The sequence below is a fragment of the Vigna unguiculata genome, chromosome 9 (assembly GCF_004118075.2).
Source record: "Vigna unguiculata cultivar IT97K-499-35 chromosome 9, ASM411807v1, whole genome shotgun sequence".
NCBI lineage: Eukaryota > Viridiplantae > Streptophyta > Magnoliopsida > Fabales > Fabaceae > Vigna > Vigna unguiculata.
In genome coordinates this window covers 10,630,814-10,650,208 of record NC_040287.1, presented here as the reverse complement: position 1 = coordinate 10,650,208, position 19,395 = coordinate 10,630,814, and the positions used below count along the sequence as shown (strand labels likewise).

Sequence of the window (19,395 nt, the reverse complement as noted above, 5' to 3'; positions counted from 1 at the left end):
AAGTTAAATTTTAAATTGTGAACGTTAGATACATACAACTTCATCCTATAACACTTATTAAAGAAAATACTGTTTTCGGAATTTTCTTTCTATTAAATAATGAATAATGCATTGTTATGATTACATTATTGGTCATTTTAAGTGCTTTGTTCTTTTACCTTTTTTGGCGTGTATCTGCCAGTGAATAGGAAAAAGCTGTAAATCACGGGATACTGTGTGGGTAGGCACCCCCACATGGGTGATTTTGACGTGTGATCGGCGACTAGTACTGGACATTATTTCATTCTAATGTGGAAAACGTGAAATGTCCCTTGCCCATGCACCGTACAGTCGCATCGTTCTTTAAAATGAGTGAAACACAACCTGTGACTTCACATTCATAAGCAAAATGCGAAGCATGTTAATGTTGTTGGGACTATGCGTCCTAGTGTTGTCCCCATTTCCAGTTGCATTATCGGAGCGGTGCCACCCAGAGGACAAGAAGGTGCTGCTCCGGTTCAAAAAGGAACTCAACAACCCTTACTTCCTAGCCTCTTGGGACCCAAAAGAAGATTGCTGCGACTGGTACTGTGTCAAGTGTGACGACAGAAATAACCGTATCTACGAGGTTTTTCTAATATCCTCGTATCCAGACCCCAATGTCACCGGCAAAATACCACCCTCTGTGGGTGACCTCCCTTACCTCGAGTACCTTACCTTCCACAAGCTCCCCAACCTCGTCGGCCCAATTCCGCCCACCATCACCAAACTCACCAAACTCAAAAGTCTCGAAATCACCAACAGTGGTCTCACAGGCCCAATACCCGAATTTCTGGCCCAGATTAAAACCCTGGAGGTGATCTCACTTTCCTTCAACAGTCTCTCGGGCTCCATTCCCAGCTCACTCTCCCAACTGCCTAATCTCGCATCTCTACAGCTGGACAGGAACAAATTGACGGGCCCAATCCCGGCGTCTTTCGGGTCCTTCAAGAAGCCCGGGCCTGATCTCAAACTGTCTCACAACCAACTCTCTGGGCCCCTTCCCCCTTCCTTGGGCAACCTAGACCCAGACAACATAGACTTGTCAAGGAACAAACTTGTAGGCGATGCTTCATTTCTTTTCGGGAGCAAGAAAAAGACTCAGGTACTTGACCTTTCCAGGAACGCCTTCTCCTTTGATCTCTCTCCTGTGACGTTTCCTAAGAAAAGCTTGATTTGGTTGGATATCAATCACAATAAGATTTATGGGAACCTTCCAGTGGCGTTGACGAAAGTGGAAAATTTGCAGCAGTTGAACGTGAGTTATAATCCTGGGTTGAAGGGCCAAATACCGCAGGGTGGGGAATTGCATAGATTCGATAAATATGCTTTCTTTCACACTAAGTTGTGTGGTTCTCCACTTCCGCCCTGCACCAAATAGATTAACAGATACAATAAGCATTCTATTTTCCCACTAAGTTGTGTGTCTCTCTACTTCCGCTCTGCACCAATAAGATTACGTAAGGGAATCCTTCCAGTTTGAATCAAATAAGTTTTATATTTTCGCACTCTGATTTCAAGTTTATCAAGTTTATCAGCTTTTCAGAATATACAACGTTTCTCGCTGTAACTTTATTCGTCTCAGTTATTTGGTCTTCAATATAAATGATATTTATAGTTATAATCAATAGTTTTATAGAAAAGTTTGTTTTAACCGTATAGAAAGACTTATCTGCACTCGTGACTATTATCCGTAAATAAAGAAAGAGTGCCGATGCTTATAACGAGTAACCATCATAGACCTTGTTTTGAGAGGACAATATAATTCTTATCACTTTAAAGAGAGCATCTCTTGTTAAAGAAACTGTTGTCTTTAAGTTAATTATTTTTTTACTTGGCCGAAAAGCAAGTCAAATTGTACTAGTTCACATTTTTTAACCATTCATGATGAGTTAACATTATTTACGTCGTGCCAAGCTAAGTAATTTAACACTTTAACATGGCAAGTAAAGTAATATCTCAATTTTAACAACTTAAAACTAATAAAAATAGAAAGTTTCATCATAGTTCCAAAACAGATAATTCAATGTACACAATATATTAATACAGTCTTACAAAAGATATGACTATAAAAATATATCACACTTAAACTAAACTAATAAACTCTATACTTAAATTGACCACTGCTAAAGCTTCCACTAGAAACCTCATCCTCAATACTAAAACGATGGTTCTTCATCCTCCAGAAGTGCCTTTGATACTGCAACCACATTTGCTCCCACCGAATAGGTGATTATCGCAAAAGAAAAACATACAACACGAGACAAACACACAGAAAGCAAGGGTAAGCTAATATGATAAGAAAAATCATGCAATTCAATTTGTTCCTGTAGAGAACAAACAAGATGAGTTAGACACAAGTGTCACCTTACCATGTAGTCCACTATCTCTTCAGTTGGCCTCTCCCCGGTTGATACATATCAGCTTGAACCCAGGAGGGGTTACCTATAGAAGAGTCTCCGAAGCTCAAGTAAGTCAAAGCTCTTAGAGAATCAAATCAGTGATTAATGAATGTGTACCTTTAATTCGTGGGGTCCATGCGTATTTATAGAGCATTAATGATGCCTGGTTATCCAATGGGCCGAGCCTTGGCTTGGGCCCTAGCCTGGGCTATGAGTGGGCCTGGGCCCTAACCCAGGCCCTTAAGGCCTATCGAACGCGGGGGCTTCCATTTTACTAAGTTTTCGAGAGCGGTCAGATCCGTTTACTTCTTGGCTTGTCAGATGTTGTCCTTGGCCGGGTACTATCCGTGTTGGCCATTTTGTTGTTACTTTGACCTTTGTTCAGTTAAGTTCGAGATCATGGCGGCCCAAGTCGTGTACTTGGGTTGTCTCTGGCATATTCATGAGGGTTATCATTTATACGGTTAAAATGATCAGGTCCGGTATAAGTTAGACTGACTTGGCCTAGGTTGAATACTTGGTTGCCTTGGATGCTCTATCTACACATAGAAACATCACAAGAACGATTAGGACATACCGTTATGATCATTGATCAACAGAGACTCATATTGATGATTAAAACGTCGCATGCAAGCGAAAAAGAGCTTGCATGCAACAGAAAACAGAAAAAGACTAAAAAAGAGAGCAGAAACTCAACTTACACGAACGAAGAAACTGATTGGTCCAATTTGAAGAGCTCACCGAGAGGATCAATACTATGGTCTCGATTCTTCAATCAGACTACCAGAGAGATAAAACCTCTAGAGAGAAGTCAGAGAACTCTAGAAAAGTGGTTTCTAGAGAGATGGTGTGTTTTAAAATAATGAAACTCGTTTATAATAATTCTATTTATACTAAAACCTTTTAATATTAAAATAATCGAGTCTCACTATTTTTAAACCACTATCACTTTTAAAACGTCATTTTCTAGGGTCTTACATTCTCCCTAACAAGAAAAATTTTCGTCCCCGAAAATTCACTCGCCAGATAGAAAGAAAACCATGCTCTCCTCATGTTCTCTACAACAACCACCTAGACATGACTGACTTAACGATTGCAACACCTAAACTTACTGAAAACTCTGCCTCTGTGCTAAGCGATATATGATTAACAGTGTAGATTGGATTAGTCACTAAAGCAACTCTCCACCTTCCACCTTAAAACTTGAATGATCCTTTTCACCTAACCAACCCACTTATGTTTGATATGCTTACTCACCTTCCATATGCTCTCCACTATTTCTAGTAGGTTTTTTCCAAAATTTAAAGATTTGCAACCGATCTCAACCCTAAACGTGATTGTTATCACTTCTCATTATCTAGTTTCTTCCTTGAGGTACCACTCATATGACTTGATCACACACAACTTCATAACATTCTTGACCACCCTATCCACCACCATCAACATGACATTATGCTTCTCATACTAACTTTGACCAGAGCAGCAAAGTCTATAACAATGTTATCCCACTTCCAGACTAGACCCTTCACTTGTGGCAACAACGACACCAAATTCTGACACTTCCTCAGCATTTATTAAACCACTAATCTGCAACCATCCCTCCACCAATTATTTCCCTTCATTATTGAACCAACCATTACAATTCTCTTTCTGCTTAAAACATATACCAATACTTTTCCACTTCTAAGGTGATAGCACAACTCAAAACCATAGCTCAATCATCTCTCTCATTTCCTATCCATCTCCCTCTATGCAACTCCATACTTCTAGCTGTTGATGTCACTAAACATCTTTAACAAATCTTCATAACACTGACACCTCTGTTGTTTTAGAGAACTCATTACCACATCAACCACCGGGTCATGAGTAAGATATTTCCCCGTCTCTTGTATTCCTACTATTGATAAGTATATCCCACCATTATTCCGCTGTGTCACTCTGATCAACAACCATTTTCACCTCTAATGTGTTTAGCCACAATAGACTGCAAAGAATAATCAATCATTGAAGCGCTGATCATGTTTTTCTTCAACGTCTTGACGACTCCCTTCACATTTGAGAAACTTGTCACGAAACCTTGATAACAACTTGCTTGAAAAACCTTACTTAAAGTCACTCTTAGAACTTCCCTTCCTTTAACATGTTTCCCCACTCATCTTAACCACTTCTGGTCGTAGATCTTAACATATAATTACTTCTTTTTCCAAACTTTGTTAGACTGGATTACTCACGATGACACTCTACGACTAAACCATTACTTTTCTAAGGACTCCTCTACCTGTTGTCTTGACTCCACACTTTTAGTAACATCATCCAATGTAAAACTATTGACACTGGTTATGTTTCAGATATCAATGCAATAATGAATCCCACCGCTTGTCGGTGATTGTTCTAACATCTTCTTCATAACATAACTAAAATTGCTTCACCACTGAGATCCCTTGCATATGTTCTTCGCGGGCCTTTACTAGATAAACACTCATATCGGTAACATTTTGTCTTCACTTTTCAACTTGTTTCATACTTGATGTACAATCATTTACTCACCTTCTTGAAACAACGAACATCATTTCCTATGATATCACATTCCACCCGAATGAGCTTGGAAATCAACCAAGTCACCCTTGAGATTTATGCTTTCGACCAAACCTTGTAAAGTAAGTAATTCAAGTTGACTCTGAATTTGAATCCTTTGATCACCCCGAAACATACCACACATCCAAGAAATCTTCACTTGTCCACTATAAAAGAAAAACTATCAACTCAAACTCCAACTCCTCCTTGCAGTTAACCATAACTCATTTACCATATTGACGACACCAAGGTTTTATGATCACGAACGAAACCAAAACTCATATCCCAAACACCACCTTTTGAATTTGATAATTTGAATTAATAGCTCTAGCACCAACTATCGTAGACACAATTCCAACTAATTAAGATTTTTCTTCTCCTTTCATTATTTACGGTACTCTGCCTTCTCTAGCTTTTATCATTCCCACAAGATCGAACTTAACGGTTTGTTTCTTCTTCCCACACTTCAATTTCTTTACCTCAACCCAATGTCAATACTTATACTCATGAACTACTTTTTCCTTGAAACATCCTGCTGTCTACTGAAAAGATCCAAGCATCTCCTTCTGATTATTGAACCTAATATGAAACCTTTATGCCACTTCATTCTCATGCACATATTATTTTTTCTACTTAGGAAACACCACCTTACCTAATTGATCCGCAAACTCTGCTCTGTCTTAACCTCCCACTAGAGATTCGTCTTTTTACACTTCAAGATCTTTATCTTTCTTAGCTCGTTCGATGCCAAGCAATCTCACCGTTTCCTGCAACCTAGGGTCTGCCAATTGCTTCTCTTTCACCGATCCAAGAAAGCACTAGATATGGCCATATGACTATATCCAATGACACAACTCCTAACACTGCTTGTATTTGCTTATCTCTGAACCTCAACACTTCTGGAATGTATAACCAAGTTGGTCTTCTCAAACGTTGTTGCACTGGCATACACTGATATCTTCCATATTTCTAACCTCTAAACTCAACTCCTTTTGGGAAACTTGTGATATTCGATCTCGTGAGCCTGCTCTTGAAGCTTCCTTAGTCTAAACATTGATGCTGAATTTTAACCTCTTTATCCAGTCTACTATCCCAAAGCTTAACTTTCCTCGCTCATCGATCTACTTCATACAACAAACTTATATCCTTGAGGCAAAAAGTTGTCTAAAAAACTACATCCAACCCTCACAAAGGTAAGCAGGTCAAGTTGACGTTGAATCTGCATTCCTCTATCACTATAAACACTAAACGCAAACCATAGAGGTGCAACAAAACAATCATGGACATAGAAAGCAAAACTCTAACATCTATTGATAGCCATAACTTTTTGTCTATCTCTCTTATTTCCTCAAACCATTAGAATTAAGAAAGGAAAATTATCTTTGATCTAGTCATGAGTGTACACCCTCATTACTTTATCAAGACGTTTTTTGTTCTTAATACTTTCGGTTTCACAGACAAACTCTACTAAACTCGAACTCTAACACAAACAAGACATGACAAACCCACAACCCTTAGGTCATCTTATGGATGAACTGCTCTGATACCATAAATGTAACATCCCAATTTTAGCAGCTTAAAACTAATAAAAAGAGGGAGTTTCATCATAGTTCCAAAATAAATAATCTAGTGTACACAATATATTAATACAATCTTACAAAAGATATGACTATAAAAATATATCACTTATACACTTAAACTAAACTAATAAACTATATACTTAAACTGACCACTACTAAAGCTCTAATTGGAAACCTCCTCCTCAACACTAAAACGATGGCTCTTCATCCTCTAAAAGTGCCTTTGACACTGCAACCACATCTACTCCCACCGAATAGGTGATCATCGCAAAAGAAAAACATACAACACGAGACAGACACACAGAAAGAGAGGGTAAGCTCTCACAAGAGATCCAGAAATCTCTTGTTCTCACATACAACAGTCCAGAAATCTCTCACAATCCAATCATACACTCAATTACATAGTTAAAGAACTCATACAACACTCAATCATGCAATTCAAAGTCATCAAAATGATTTCTATACGAAATTCAAGCAAAATAGTTAGCTTCCCTTACCTGTTATCCTGTTTAGACAACTTTATAAACGTCAACGCTTTAAAAATGTCAACACCTCTAACTCCACAGGATGCTCTTTCTACACATAGAAACATCACAAGAACGATCAGGACAATTCCATTATGATCACTGATCAGTAGAGACTCATACTGATGATTAAAACGTCGCATGCAAGCGGAAAAGGGCTCGCATGCAATAGAAAACAGAAAAAGACTAAAAAAGAGAGCAGAAACTCAACTTACACGAACGGAGAAACTGATCGGTCCAATTTGAAGAGCTCGCTGAGAGGATCAATCCTATGGTTTGGGTTCTTCAATCAGACAACCAGAGAGACAGAACCTCTAGAGAGAAGTCAGAGAACTCTAATAAAGTGGTTTCTAGAGAGATGGTGTGTTTTAAAATAATGAAACTCGTTTATAACAATTCTATTTATACTAAAACCTTTTAATATTAAAATAATCGAGTCTCACTATTTTTAAACCACTATCACTTTTAAAACGTCATTTTCTAGGGTCTTACAAGTAACTTTACTGATAAGTTTTTCGAAATGCAAGTAATGATTGTCATACGGTTATACATCCTTTATATACGCCATTGAAGGCATATTTTCATCAAGAAACTTTAAAAGAAATTGAAATATTAGTAATTAAATTATGTATAATTATTATTATTTTTTTTAAATAATTAGTTTAAATGAAATAATTAAAATATTTTAAATTTTAATTTTTATGTTTAGATAGAGTAATTTAATTTTTATTTTACGACAAATTCAATTCTATATTTGAGTCTAATTTAATTTAATTTAATTCGACCTTTAGTTTAGGTCGATTTTTGGTCTAGGTCGGTTGTCTCGACTTCTGGGATGAGACGGCCCGGTCCGTATCGGCTTGAACTTCGATCCATGTTGTTTTGGTCCATGTTGTGCCGAGTAGACCTATCGCACGTACCGACTCAAATTATCCTTCAGCATAGGCTGACCTAGCTAGATCTTTAGTTTGGGCCGACTTAGGTCGACCTTTAGCCATACCACCCGAATTTGAACTTCCTCCTAGGTTGACTTGACTCAGACTCGTCTCATCTCGACATTCGATCTAGGATGACCTGACTCGACATTCATCTAGGATCGACTAAACTTCATCCTCAATTTAGGCCGACTTGACATGACTTTCGACCTGAGTTGATTAAACTTGACCTTTGACTCACCTCAACTCTTGGATGTCCCTGACTCGGTTCAACTCTCACTTGTTTGAACTTAGCTTGACATAGATTGATTTAGCTTAATCTTTGTCTTGGACTAACTTAATTCAAATTTTGACTTGAACCAACTATATTCGACCTTGAATTTAGGTCGATTTAGCTAAATTTTATTCTTAATTATCTTAATATGACCTAAACATACATTAATTTACAAATTTTCAAAATCGAAAATGTAATTTAATTTAAATTGAATCCAATTTTAATTAAGTAGATTGAAGTTAAAATAAATATAAAATAATTTAAATTTAAATTATTATGAATTAAATTTCAAGTTTAAATTTCTTTTCCCCTTATTTAAGATATGGAGTATTAAGCAAATTTGAAAAGTCAGATTACACGATGGAAAACAAATGATAATCAGTCCTTTTCAAGTTTCGAGTAAGGAAATTTACTATGCGATGTTTGTAATGATTTGCTTCTCTTTAATATTTTATGAAAAGTGTTTTGGTGCATTTGGATAAGAAAGTTGTGGGGTCCACACGACAGCGTAACATTTTTGAAATTTTAATAAAAATGTGCGAATGTGTAAAGTAGATCTCCATGTCAGAGATAGATTTCTTTGATTTTACTTGTCTCTCAGTTTATACTTCTCTCGATATTTGAGCTATCATTCTATCTTATTTTTTTCGATCTCCATATTTTATTCAACTCTCAAATGAATTATTTTGAGGACTTTTTTTATGTTGCATAAATATAATAAAAAGTATTTCATCTATGAATTTTATAACAAATTACAACTTAATATCATTAATGTTTCTAGATATGATATTTGAAAATTAATTTTTCTTCTTCTTTAAAAACAGCTATTTAAGTAAAAGATAATAAAGTTAAAGTGAGTTAAAAATCATAAACCATAAATAATATATTTTCAGAAAGAAGAAACCATTAACAATGTTTTGAAAAAGAAAATTCTATACAAAAATAAACAAAATAACCTTAGTTGCAGTAAAATGCAAGATGAAAGATAAATACTCGTAGTACTTAATAATATAATTGGACTTAAAAATATTGTTTTCAGGATCTTAACCATGTATTTGCATGTTTACTCCCCATGAGTGATGCAAATCTTTTTGTTGAATTTGTGTGGTGAAAACCAACCACAATAACATTGTATTTGGGAAAGTTCTAAATTCAAAGAACACAAGTTTTAATTTTATAATATTTAAAGGGAAAATTTTATCTTGAAACTCAGTTAAATTAAGCAAGACAGAGGCCAGAATTTTGTTTTAGTTCGAACCAACTAAATTATTTCATGTTTTCTCTTGAAAACAAAGCATTGAATTTCAATACAATTTTATTTTTGAATGAAACTAAAACAAAGCTCATAAAACTTTCCAATGAAACGTTTTTTTTTCACTAGTTCTAATCAAATCAATTATTTTTTATTTCTCATTCGAACTAAACTATGTTTGTTCTTGAAACTAAACTATTGAATTTATGTGAAATTCACTTTAAATAAAAGTGGAACAAAGTTTATAGAACTTTCCAATGAACAATTAATTTCTTTAAATGAAACTGGAACTAAGCTTATATATAAAATTCTCAAATGAAACACTAATTCGTTTTCTACCTAATGTGTCATCAAATCAATTATTTTCTCTTTCTCATTCAAAGTAATATAGTTATAAAATAAAGTGGGAGTGATTTGTGTAAAATTGATCTAAAAAGTAAAATATTTATTATTTTTCTCAATACATGATCAATTATGGAACCGAATCAGTAATGATTATTATTTAAATTAAAGAATTTAATTATACTATTGATCTTATTTAAGATAAGAATTATTGAACAAATTTGAAAATTAGATTATGCAACACTTTTTTAGCAAATCGGAAAGAGAATAATTATTGGTGTGTCTTTCAAATTCCGAATAAGAAAATATACTAATACAATGATTATAACGATTTGCTGAAGTTGTTTGTCTAGGAAATTTGTGATTGTCCACACGACAAGCTAATGTTTTTGAAAATTCGATGTAACTTTTGTTTTTTACCCATATGGGTAAAGTAGTTTAAATGGGATCCCTGAATATCATTTTAAAACTGCGTGGTGCAGATTTCAAGATCTCTCATCATTAGAATGTTGAATTTTCGAGAAAATTATAAAGACAATTTTAATTTTAAAATTGTGGACCGTTAGATACAGCTTCATCCCAATAACAATTATTTATTAAGAAAAATACTGTTACGAAAATTTCTTTTTATTAAATAAAGTAAATAATATATCTATTATTATATACAAATATTATACTTTTATTTGCTGTTTTGTTTTTTATTTTCAATTTTATTTTTCTTAATTACTATTTTTAAAATTTAAACGATAATTCATAGTAAAATACTTATTTTTTAGTTTTATTATTTTAATAGTTACTTTTTTAATTTAAATAATTATTATTATAAAAATATTAATTAAATAATTATTCATAACAAAAAAATTATTTACATAATATTATTTATAATATTTCTTATTTTAAATATAAAAATTTAATATATTTATAACTATATCTATAACTATATATATATATATATATATATATCAATAATAAAAAATTATTTTAATTATAAATATATATATATTTATATATTTATATGTTTTTCAATATTTTTTTATTTTTTATTTTAATTAGTATTTTTAAAATTTAAATAATTATTTATAATAATACATATTGTAAGATCCTAGAAACTGGCGTTTTAAAAAGTGATAGTGGTTTAAAAATAGTTAGACTCGATTATTTTAATATTAAAAGGTTGTAGTATAAATAGAATTGTTATAAACGAATTTCATTATTTTAAAACACACCATCTTTTTAGAAACTACTTTTCTAGAGTTCTCTGACTTCTCTCTAGAGATTCTGTCTCTCTGTTCGTCTGATTGAAGAATCGAGACCGTAGGATTGATCCTCTCGGCAAGCTCTTCAAACTGGATAGATCAGTTTCTCTGTTAGTGTAAGTTGAGTTTTCGCTCTCTTTTTAGTCTTTTTTGTTTTCTGTTGCATGCGGGCTCCCTTTCACTTGCATGCAACGTTTTAATCCTTAGTATGAGTCTTTGCTGATTAGTGATTAGAACGGTATGTCCTGATCGTTCTTGTGATGTTTCTATGTGTAGATAGAGCATCCTGTAGAGTTAGAGACGTTGACCTTTTTAAGGCGTTGACATTTATAAAGTTGTCTGAGCAGGATAACAAGTAAAGGAAGCTGATAATTGAATTTAATTAGAGGATACAATGAATATAATTGTGTGTAATCAGAATTAATTGTTTGAAGTGTGATGCAATGTGAATTGTTTGATGTTTGGTATAAGTGAAATTGTGATTGCATTGTGTGAATTGAGGTTGAATTGGAAAATGAGCACTTGAATCATGGCTCTAATTAGTATCATCTCACTTTGCTTGAAAACCACTTTGAAAACTAGACAACACTGCCATGGAGGTGCCAATTTGGGTCATGAAATCAAGTGAAACATCTCCCAACGAAAACCAGAATCTGTGCTATTTTCTGGTGTGAGGCTGAGCCTCAAAATTCAAGGTTGAGCCTTGAAAAATGCGAGAGGATTAGCGCTGAGCGCTAGCCCAGCGGTGCCTAGCGTTGAAAAATGCGAGAAGAATGAGGTTGAGCGCCATCCGAGCGGTGCCCCAACGCTGGGACCTCTACAGGTTTGGAATGAAATTTTAATGCTGAGGTTGAGCGCTAAGTTGCCAGATTTCATGTGTTTACTATTTTGATGTGTTTCATTACATTAAATGATCTGAAATGGATTATTTTGACTGTCTTGGTATGCTTTGAGTGAGATTAGGTGAATATGGACCTGTTGTATGTGAATTATGGAAGAGTTTCGTGGAGAAATTCTAAGTGTGGATGAGGCAGTGTATGCAAGGACATAAGGACTCGATTTTGGTAGCTATCTTGACGCTCCAATAACCATTAAGGCTCATGTAGAGTATAATGAGTTATGTCGTGAGGAGTAGCAGGAGGTCTTAGCCACTGGTCTCGATTAAGTCTTTGGCGAGAAGTAGACTTACCTAGTGTGGTGATTGGGTGATAACCCTTTGAGGCCAAACTCTGCAGAGTTTTAGAATCATACACCGGTGGAAGCCACTAAGAGGTCCGATGTCACTTGTATGTATCCGGATAATTGAGTTTAGTGTCAATTGTATCTTTGTTTATATGTATGCCTATGTGTGTTATGTTGGTAAATTGAGTTAAGTTTTCATATGAATATTTCCTTGTTTACATTAGCTTACCCTTGCTTTCTGTGTTTCTATCTCGTGTTGTATGTTTTTCTTTTGCGATGATCACCTTTTTTGTGGGAGCGGATGTGGTTGCAATGTCAAAGACACTTTTGGAGGATGATGGGCCATCATTTTAGGTTGAGGAGGAGGTTTCCAATGGAAGTTTTAGCAATGGTTAGTTTAAGCATAGAGTTTACTAGTTTAGTTTAAGTGTATAATTGATATATTTTTATAGACTATATTAATATATTGTGTGTACTGGATTATCTGGTTTGGAACTATGATGAAACTCACTATTTTTATTAGTTTCAAGCTGCTAAAAATTGGGATGTTACACGTATAAAAAAGATTATTGTTGCAATTTTATTTTGATATTATAAAAAGTAGTTATAAAAAGTAGTCTAAAATTTGAAAACAATTTTAGAAGAACAAATTATGGGATGCTGAGACAATTTTGTTGTAAAAAAGTCATGTAAAAAAGATAATTGTTATAATTTTATTTTGATATTATAAAAATAGTGTAAAATTTGAAAACAATTCCAGAAAAATAAATAATGGAAAACTGAGACGACTTCGTTATAAAGAAGTCTTACTAATTAAGAATGACTTCAATTAATAATTAAAGTCGTGACAATTTGAATAGACTTTATTATAAAAGGTAAAATTTAACCAATAAAAAAGTCCTTCTAAAATGGAGAGATTTTCCTAAACAAAGTTGTCCTGAGATAGTGAAATTTTAATGTAGGATTTGAAATAAATAAATAAAAAAATCATCTTAAAATGGCAAAACTTCATTACAGTTTCTTATGTGTTAAAGTCGTTGTAAACTCGTTAGAATTCTTTTTAAACTTTTTTTCATTTTCTATATTTTTAATATTAAATAGAGTAAAAGTTAAATATATATATATATATATATATATATATATATATATATATATATATATATATATATATATATATATATATAATTGATACGAGACGTATTGATTCAAACAACAAAGTTGAATTGTTATTGGTATTACTTTTAACAAAGATATTGTATTGAAACTTTTAACAAGCATAGAAACTGAAGAAGATACTATATTATATTTATTCTAAAGCTAACATTATCTTACATTTTTTTATTTTGGATTTGTTGGCATAGCCCTTAAATAAGAGAAGTGGAAAAACAGGTCACAACTTACTTTATTTTCTATACACGTTTATATGTTTTTAAAGAAAAAATATTTCATAACTAACCACAAAATGCATTATTATTTTTTCAAATGTATACCAATAAATATGTATGGAGAATAAGAATATATTAAAATATATTCTTACCTCGAAGTCTTGAAAATGTAATAACGACTACCATGTGTGGTGATATTATATTATATTTATTCTAAAGCTAACAAACAAGTATCGTTATCTTACAATTTTTTTCTTTGGATTTGTTGGCATAGCACTTAAAACAGGAAAGTGGAAAAATATGCCACTAACTCACTTAATTTTCATACACAAGTTTATATGTTTTTAAAGAAATTTTATTTCATCAGCTAATCACAAAATGCATTATTATTTTTTAAATGTATACCAATAAATATGTACGGAGAAAAAAAAATTAAGGGATAAATATGATTTTGCTTCCTTACCTCATAGTGAAAATTGAAAATTGGAATAAGTTCATTTTCAAAACTTTGATCCAATTTAGTCTTCCAATTTTAGAAATACGTGAATCTAATCTTTTGAACAAAACTTTGTTAAGTTTATTTGACGTTTCAAATATATTTCATAATAACATTTGAATTTTTTGCACCGTTTGACATATTTTCGCTTCAATGTTTGCTGAGAAACACATTCAAAATGTAAAATAAACATAACAAAATTTGGTTAAAAGGATTAAATTCACGTATTTCTAAAGATAGGAGACTAAATTTGTTCAAAATTTTAAAGAAGGACTAATTTTAATTTTCATTAAATGTTAAGGAGTCAAAAACATATTTAACCTAAAAATTAATTATTTATCTAAAGTTAATGTGTATGAATGGAAGTAATTATGAAAATATGTAAAATTTAATGTAATTTAACATGTGACATAGCAAAAGTTTGAAAATATAGACATAATTATTTTTTTAAAGTATGATTTTAATGCTAAATTATCATAAACATTTCTTATTTGAAATAATATATTCATTTTATAAAATAATTTTAATTTTTTTATAACTATTAATAATGTATACAAATTTAACATTTTAAAAATAACTTTGCTAAAAGTATACCAAAAACAATTCCAGTTCATTTTCTCGACCAATACTTCTTGTATCAGTTATACAACAAATATTTAATTTTTGCTTTATTTAATTTTAAGAGATATGAAAAAAAAACTATATGAGTTTACAAAGAAATCAACACACAAAAAGTTGCAATGAAGTCTTATCATTATGGGACAACTTCTATGTTTCAAATCCATTAGGGTAGTCTCTTCACTTGGCCGACTTCTTTATTTTAAATGCAACATTGAAGTCTCTCCATTTTTTTATGACTTTGCTTAGAGAACTGGTTAATTTAGTTAAAGTCGTCTGATCATGGGACTACTTTAGTTTTTACAATAAAGCCTCCTCAAATTGTCACTACTTCACCTCATTTTAATTAAAGTCGTCCTTAGTTGACACAACTTCTTTACAATGAAGTCGTCTCAACTTCCCATGACTTGCTCTTATTGGTGATTTTTTCAAATTTCGCACCAGTTTTATAATTTCGAAATGAAATGGCACCAGTCATGTAGAAAAACCTAAAGAAGACATATCTCTTTTGTATTCACATTTACTTTTTCAATTTTATCCTTAACAATTATTTCTTTCACTTTTGTTTTCATATTTAAATTTTAAAAACTTGTGTCAACTCTTTTTGAAAATATCAATTATTAAAATTAAAACTACATCATTAGATTTTCTTCTCTCTCCATTCTAATTTGTCCCACATATTATTTCTAATGCTTTCTTTTCACAAGGTTATTCTTCTCTCTTACATTTATGTACTTCTATCACTACAAAAATTGTGTATATTGTGGCGATTTTAATATGGCTTTTATTTGAAACTGCCACATTTAAAAAAATAATATGGCATTTTTTGAACCACCATATATTACCTATAATTTACAACAATTTTAACTGCCATTTTATAATAGTGGAAAACTGTCAAATTTTATATGTAAAATATGTCAATTTTAACTGCCATATTGTAATAAATCCCAGTCTTAAAATTTCCCTGGTACGATTTAATTAGATTAGTGAATATTTGTCTTTGCATAGTGTACATTTCCCGCATTTGCTATTTCCTAAATCAATTTGTTGCCTTTGCACGAGAAACCATTTCTCACGTAGATTGCATAATGTCATAGTTGTCGCTCATCACCATGGAGATGTAGGTCATCGTCGTGGACAAAGAACCTATTTTGTTCGTCGTCATTCTTCAATTTCCGAAGTCCTACGTCCGTCGCTCATTTTGTTTGCTTGTGAAGCTCATCGTTGACATCGTTCTACGAGGGAAGTTGTTCATTTTAGGTTTTGGTAAGTTTAGAAAAAATAATTTTTTATTTAGGGTTCTCGGTTTTGAATTTTTGTTGTTCACTTGACTAATTTCTTGTTGTTCAAATGTATTTTAAGGTTCAAAAGCAAAAGAATTCTATGAGGGAAGTTGTTTAACTTAAATTTAAGGGTGTGGGATTCACTTGACTCATTGAGATTTCAAGTTAGATGTTTTTGTTAGCACACATAGCCTGGATGATTTGGTGCTAGAAGATTTGATGAAGATATATGAATTCATTACCTTGGAACATGTTGGAACCATGCTTAAATTGATGAAGATGTGAAGATTTGATGTTTCACGTGTTGATCAAGCCTTGTGTACATGCTCTCTTTTTGGTTTATTCATGAAGAAAACAATCTTGAAGATTGAAGTTCATATTATAAACTTTTTAGCATTGTATGGAAGAATATGGTCTTAGTTGTGCCTTTTAATATGTTGAAATGTTTTTCAATAGGTTAAATAATATCTTTTAATCTGTTAAATTACTTTTTAACAAATTAAAATGTTTGTTGAGGTAGTTTTAATTGGTACATATTCAATCAGTTGATTTATTTTATAATTGACTTATTTCACTTAAGTTAAGTGAAATCAACTGATTGATTTGAAAATCAACCTATTGAATTTCGCAACAGTTGGACTATAAAGTCAGTTTTTCTTGAAAAAGAGGTAAGACAACCATTTCTTAGCGTGAAAACTGTTTGGAATCAGTGGAACTCTCTCTCTTTTTCATGATCATACAAATGTGCAACTGTTGAAGATTGATCTCAGATCATTCTTGAAGCTTTTAGCTTGGTTTTTGAAGCTTGGAGAAAGGTAGGTTAGGTTGTGCTACCAATCAGGTTTGGTCTTTCTCAAGCTTTTGGGTTGTGCCTGGTGGTTTTCCTGGTCTACAAGGGTTGTCTTGTTGTGCTGGTGTGGTTCTTGTGTGATTCAAGAGTCATTGTGTAGTGTTTTTGCATATTTTGACATTCTTGTGTGATTTGGCATTATCTATAGCGTTGCTCATGTTTGTCTAACTCATTTGAATCTATCTTGCTTGATCTTTCCTACTGTTCTTGACTTAAATCACAAATTTGCATTTCTACGGTTTTCCCAGTTTTTCAGTCTACTATTTTTGTGATTTAATCTGTTGATTCTATCAGTACTATATCTATTTAATGAAATCAATCGACTGTCTTTGTTTTTAATCAGTTGTAAGTGTCCAGTCGAGAAGTGTTTGCATCCATACTTTGTGGTTAATTTGATTCAGTTAAACATTTTTTTTAAGCTCTTAAAAGTCACCATATTTTTTAACTAGCTAATTTTATAACATCCCTATTGAAAATTACTTAATTAAATAAATATAAAAAAATGGAAAAACAATCGACATAATTTTTAATAATCCTAACTGCGGGAAAAATTCAAAATATTAATCAAGGCGCCATAATTTAAACAAGCTTAGAGTAATTAAACTTATTACAAGTACAAAAGTTTTGATAAGGAAATAAAAACATAACAATTTCCTAGCTCCAACCCAATCTAGCCCCTCTCTCCGCCTCAAGTGTTAGTAGCGTCACCTGTATCATCAACTGCTCCCGTGTAAAGAATTACACGATCATCGCCTAGCACAAACAGAAAGGGTGAGCTCAAAAATAAAATAAACACATCAATTCAATAACATAATTACACCTAACTATACTATTAAAATTAGATCCTGGCCAAGTTCTTAATACCTTAAGGCTTTACAACCTTCAATTCACATAACAAGGTTAGCATGGACTCAGGATTCATGATGCTCACACGAACCTGCTCGCTCGTGGTCCTGTCTCTACGAACCTCCCCGCTCGTAGTCTTACTCTACGGACCTACCCGCCCATAGTCCAACACATGTGATCCACTAGCTGCATACCTCCCTGCACGCAACATCTCTCAAATGTGAGCACGGAACATACGAACCTACCTTGCTCGTATCCTCACATGAGAGTCACTGGGTATGAACCTCCTCGCTCATACGATCACATGTTAGCCACCATCCACGAACCTACCCGCTCATGACACAACATCTCTTGATCCACGTTCACATCAATGCGTATTACACACACAAACTGCACTAAACTCGCTTGGGCTAGAAGACTTAGCTTGAGCGACCAGGCCTGTCTTGCTTAAGCTAATTGTTCTCGCCTGAGCGATCGTGCTACAGTAGCTCACTTGCAAAGTCTCGCTTAGGCGAGCCTATCTCGCTTGGGTGAGCCCCTCCTTCGCCTAAAGCCAACACTCTTGTCTAAGCGGCGAGTTAAGCGCAACGCAAAACTAAGCACAAGTTCTCGCTTAAGCGAGAACCTCTCGCCTGAGTGAGATGCCCAACCCAAGTCTCACAACCCTCGATTTCTCACTTAGGCGAGATGCACTCGCCTGAACGAGATAACATGTTGCCCAAAAACCTGGGCCTCCGCCTGAGCGAGTGGCTTGAGTAGAATCATGGTAAAAACTCTACAACTTTCACCTAGGCGAGCCTGGCTCGCTTGAGCAAAATTAGCAGATGGAATCCCTGTTTATGCACACACAATCACAAAAACAATGCCAAACCACATCCCAATTGTTGACAAACAATCTACAATAGTGCACAAGTTTTATAAACATGATTTAACCCAAATTGACTTCCAAAATTCGAGATTGGGACATAAACAATCAGACAGCACCAAAAACCCCCAATCATATTCATACCAAAGTATAAGATGCTTTCCAAACCACATCAAAACAACCCCCTCTCTAATTCACATCAGGTTTAACACGAAAATTCATGGTACACAATCATAAAATCATGCAATTTATTCATAACCATAAAATCAAAGCATAAAGATCCCCTAACTTGATTTTCCTCTGCTTAGAACAATGAAGGGTGATAGCTCTTCTTGCCCCAAAAATTGACTTCCCTTGATGCCCTCCAAATTCAGCTATCTTGACTCCCTCTAACTCACTTTTCACTCCAAAACTCGTGCTCCTTACCACACCCTAGATTTTCAGACTCCAAAAAAACTTCTATTTGCCTGATTTTCCCTTTTATATGCTCATTAATTATGGTAAATGGTAAAAAAAATGAAAAAGGCTTTTTAATTTTTATAATTGGCTTTCATAGCTCATTATGGGTTGTTTTTCCCATTCTCTAGGGTTTATCCACCCTTTCACATTCAAACTATAATTAAATTAGTAAAAATAACAAGTAAATTTCGTTCTCAGCAAGGTTTGAACACACAACCATGGAATCATAAAGTCAATGCACAACCATTCAACTA

The 19,395-nt window shown here is 33.4% G+C and overlaps 1 protein-coding gene across 1 annotated transcript; it reads left to right on the top strand.

Annotated features, from left to right (window-relative positions):
• The first annotated feature begins 312 nt into the window (after positions 1–312).
• On the top strand, positions 313–1,646 carry LOC114164728 (polygalacturonase inhibitor-like). Its single transcript, XM_028049478.1, has one exon. The coding sequence runs from the start codon at positions 389–391 to the stop codon at positions 1,397–1,399; it is 1,011 nt and encodes a 336-aa protein (XP_027905279.1). The 5' UTR covers positions 313–388; the 3' UTR covers positions 1,400–1,646.
• Positions 1,647–19,395: the final 17,749 nt, after the last annotated feature.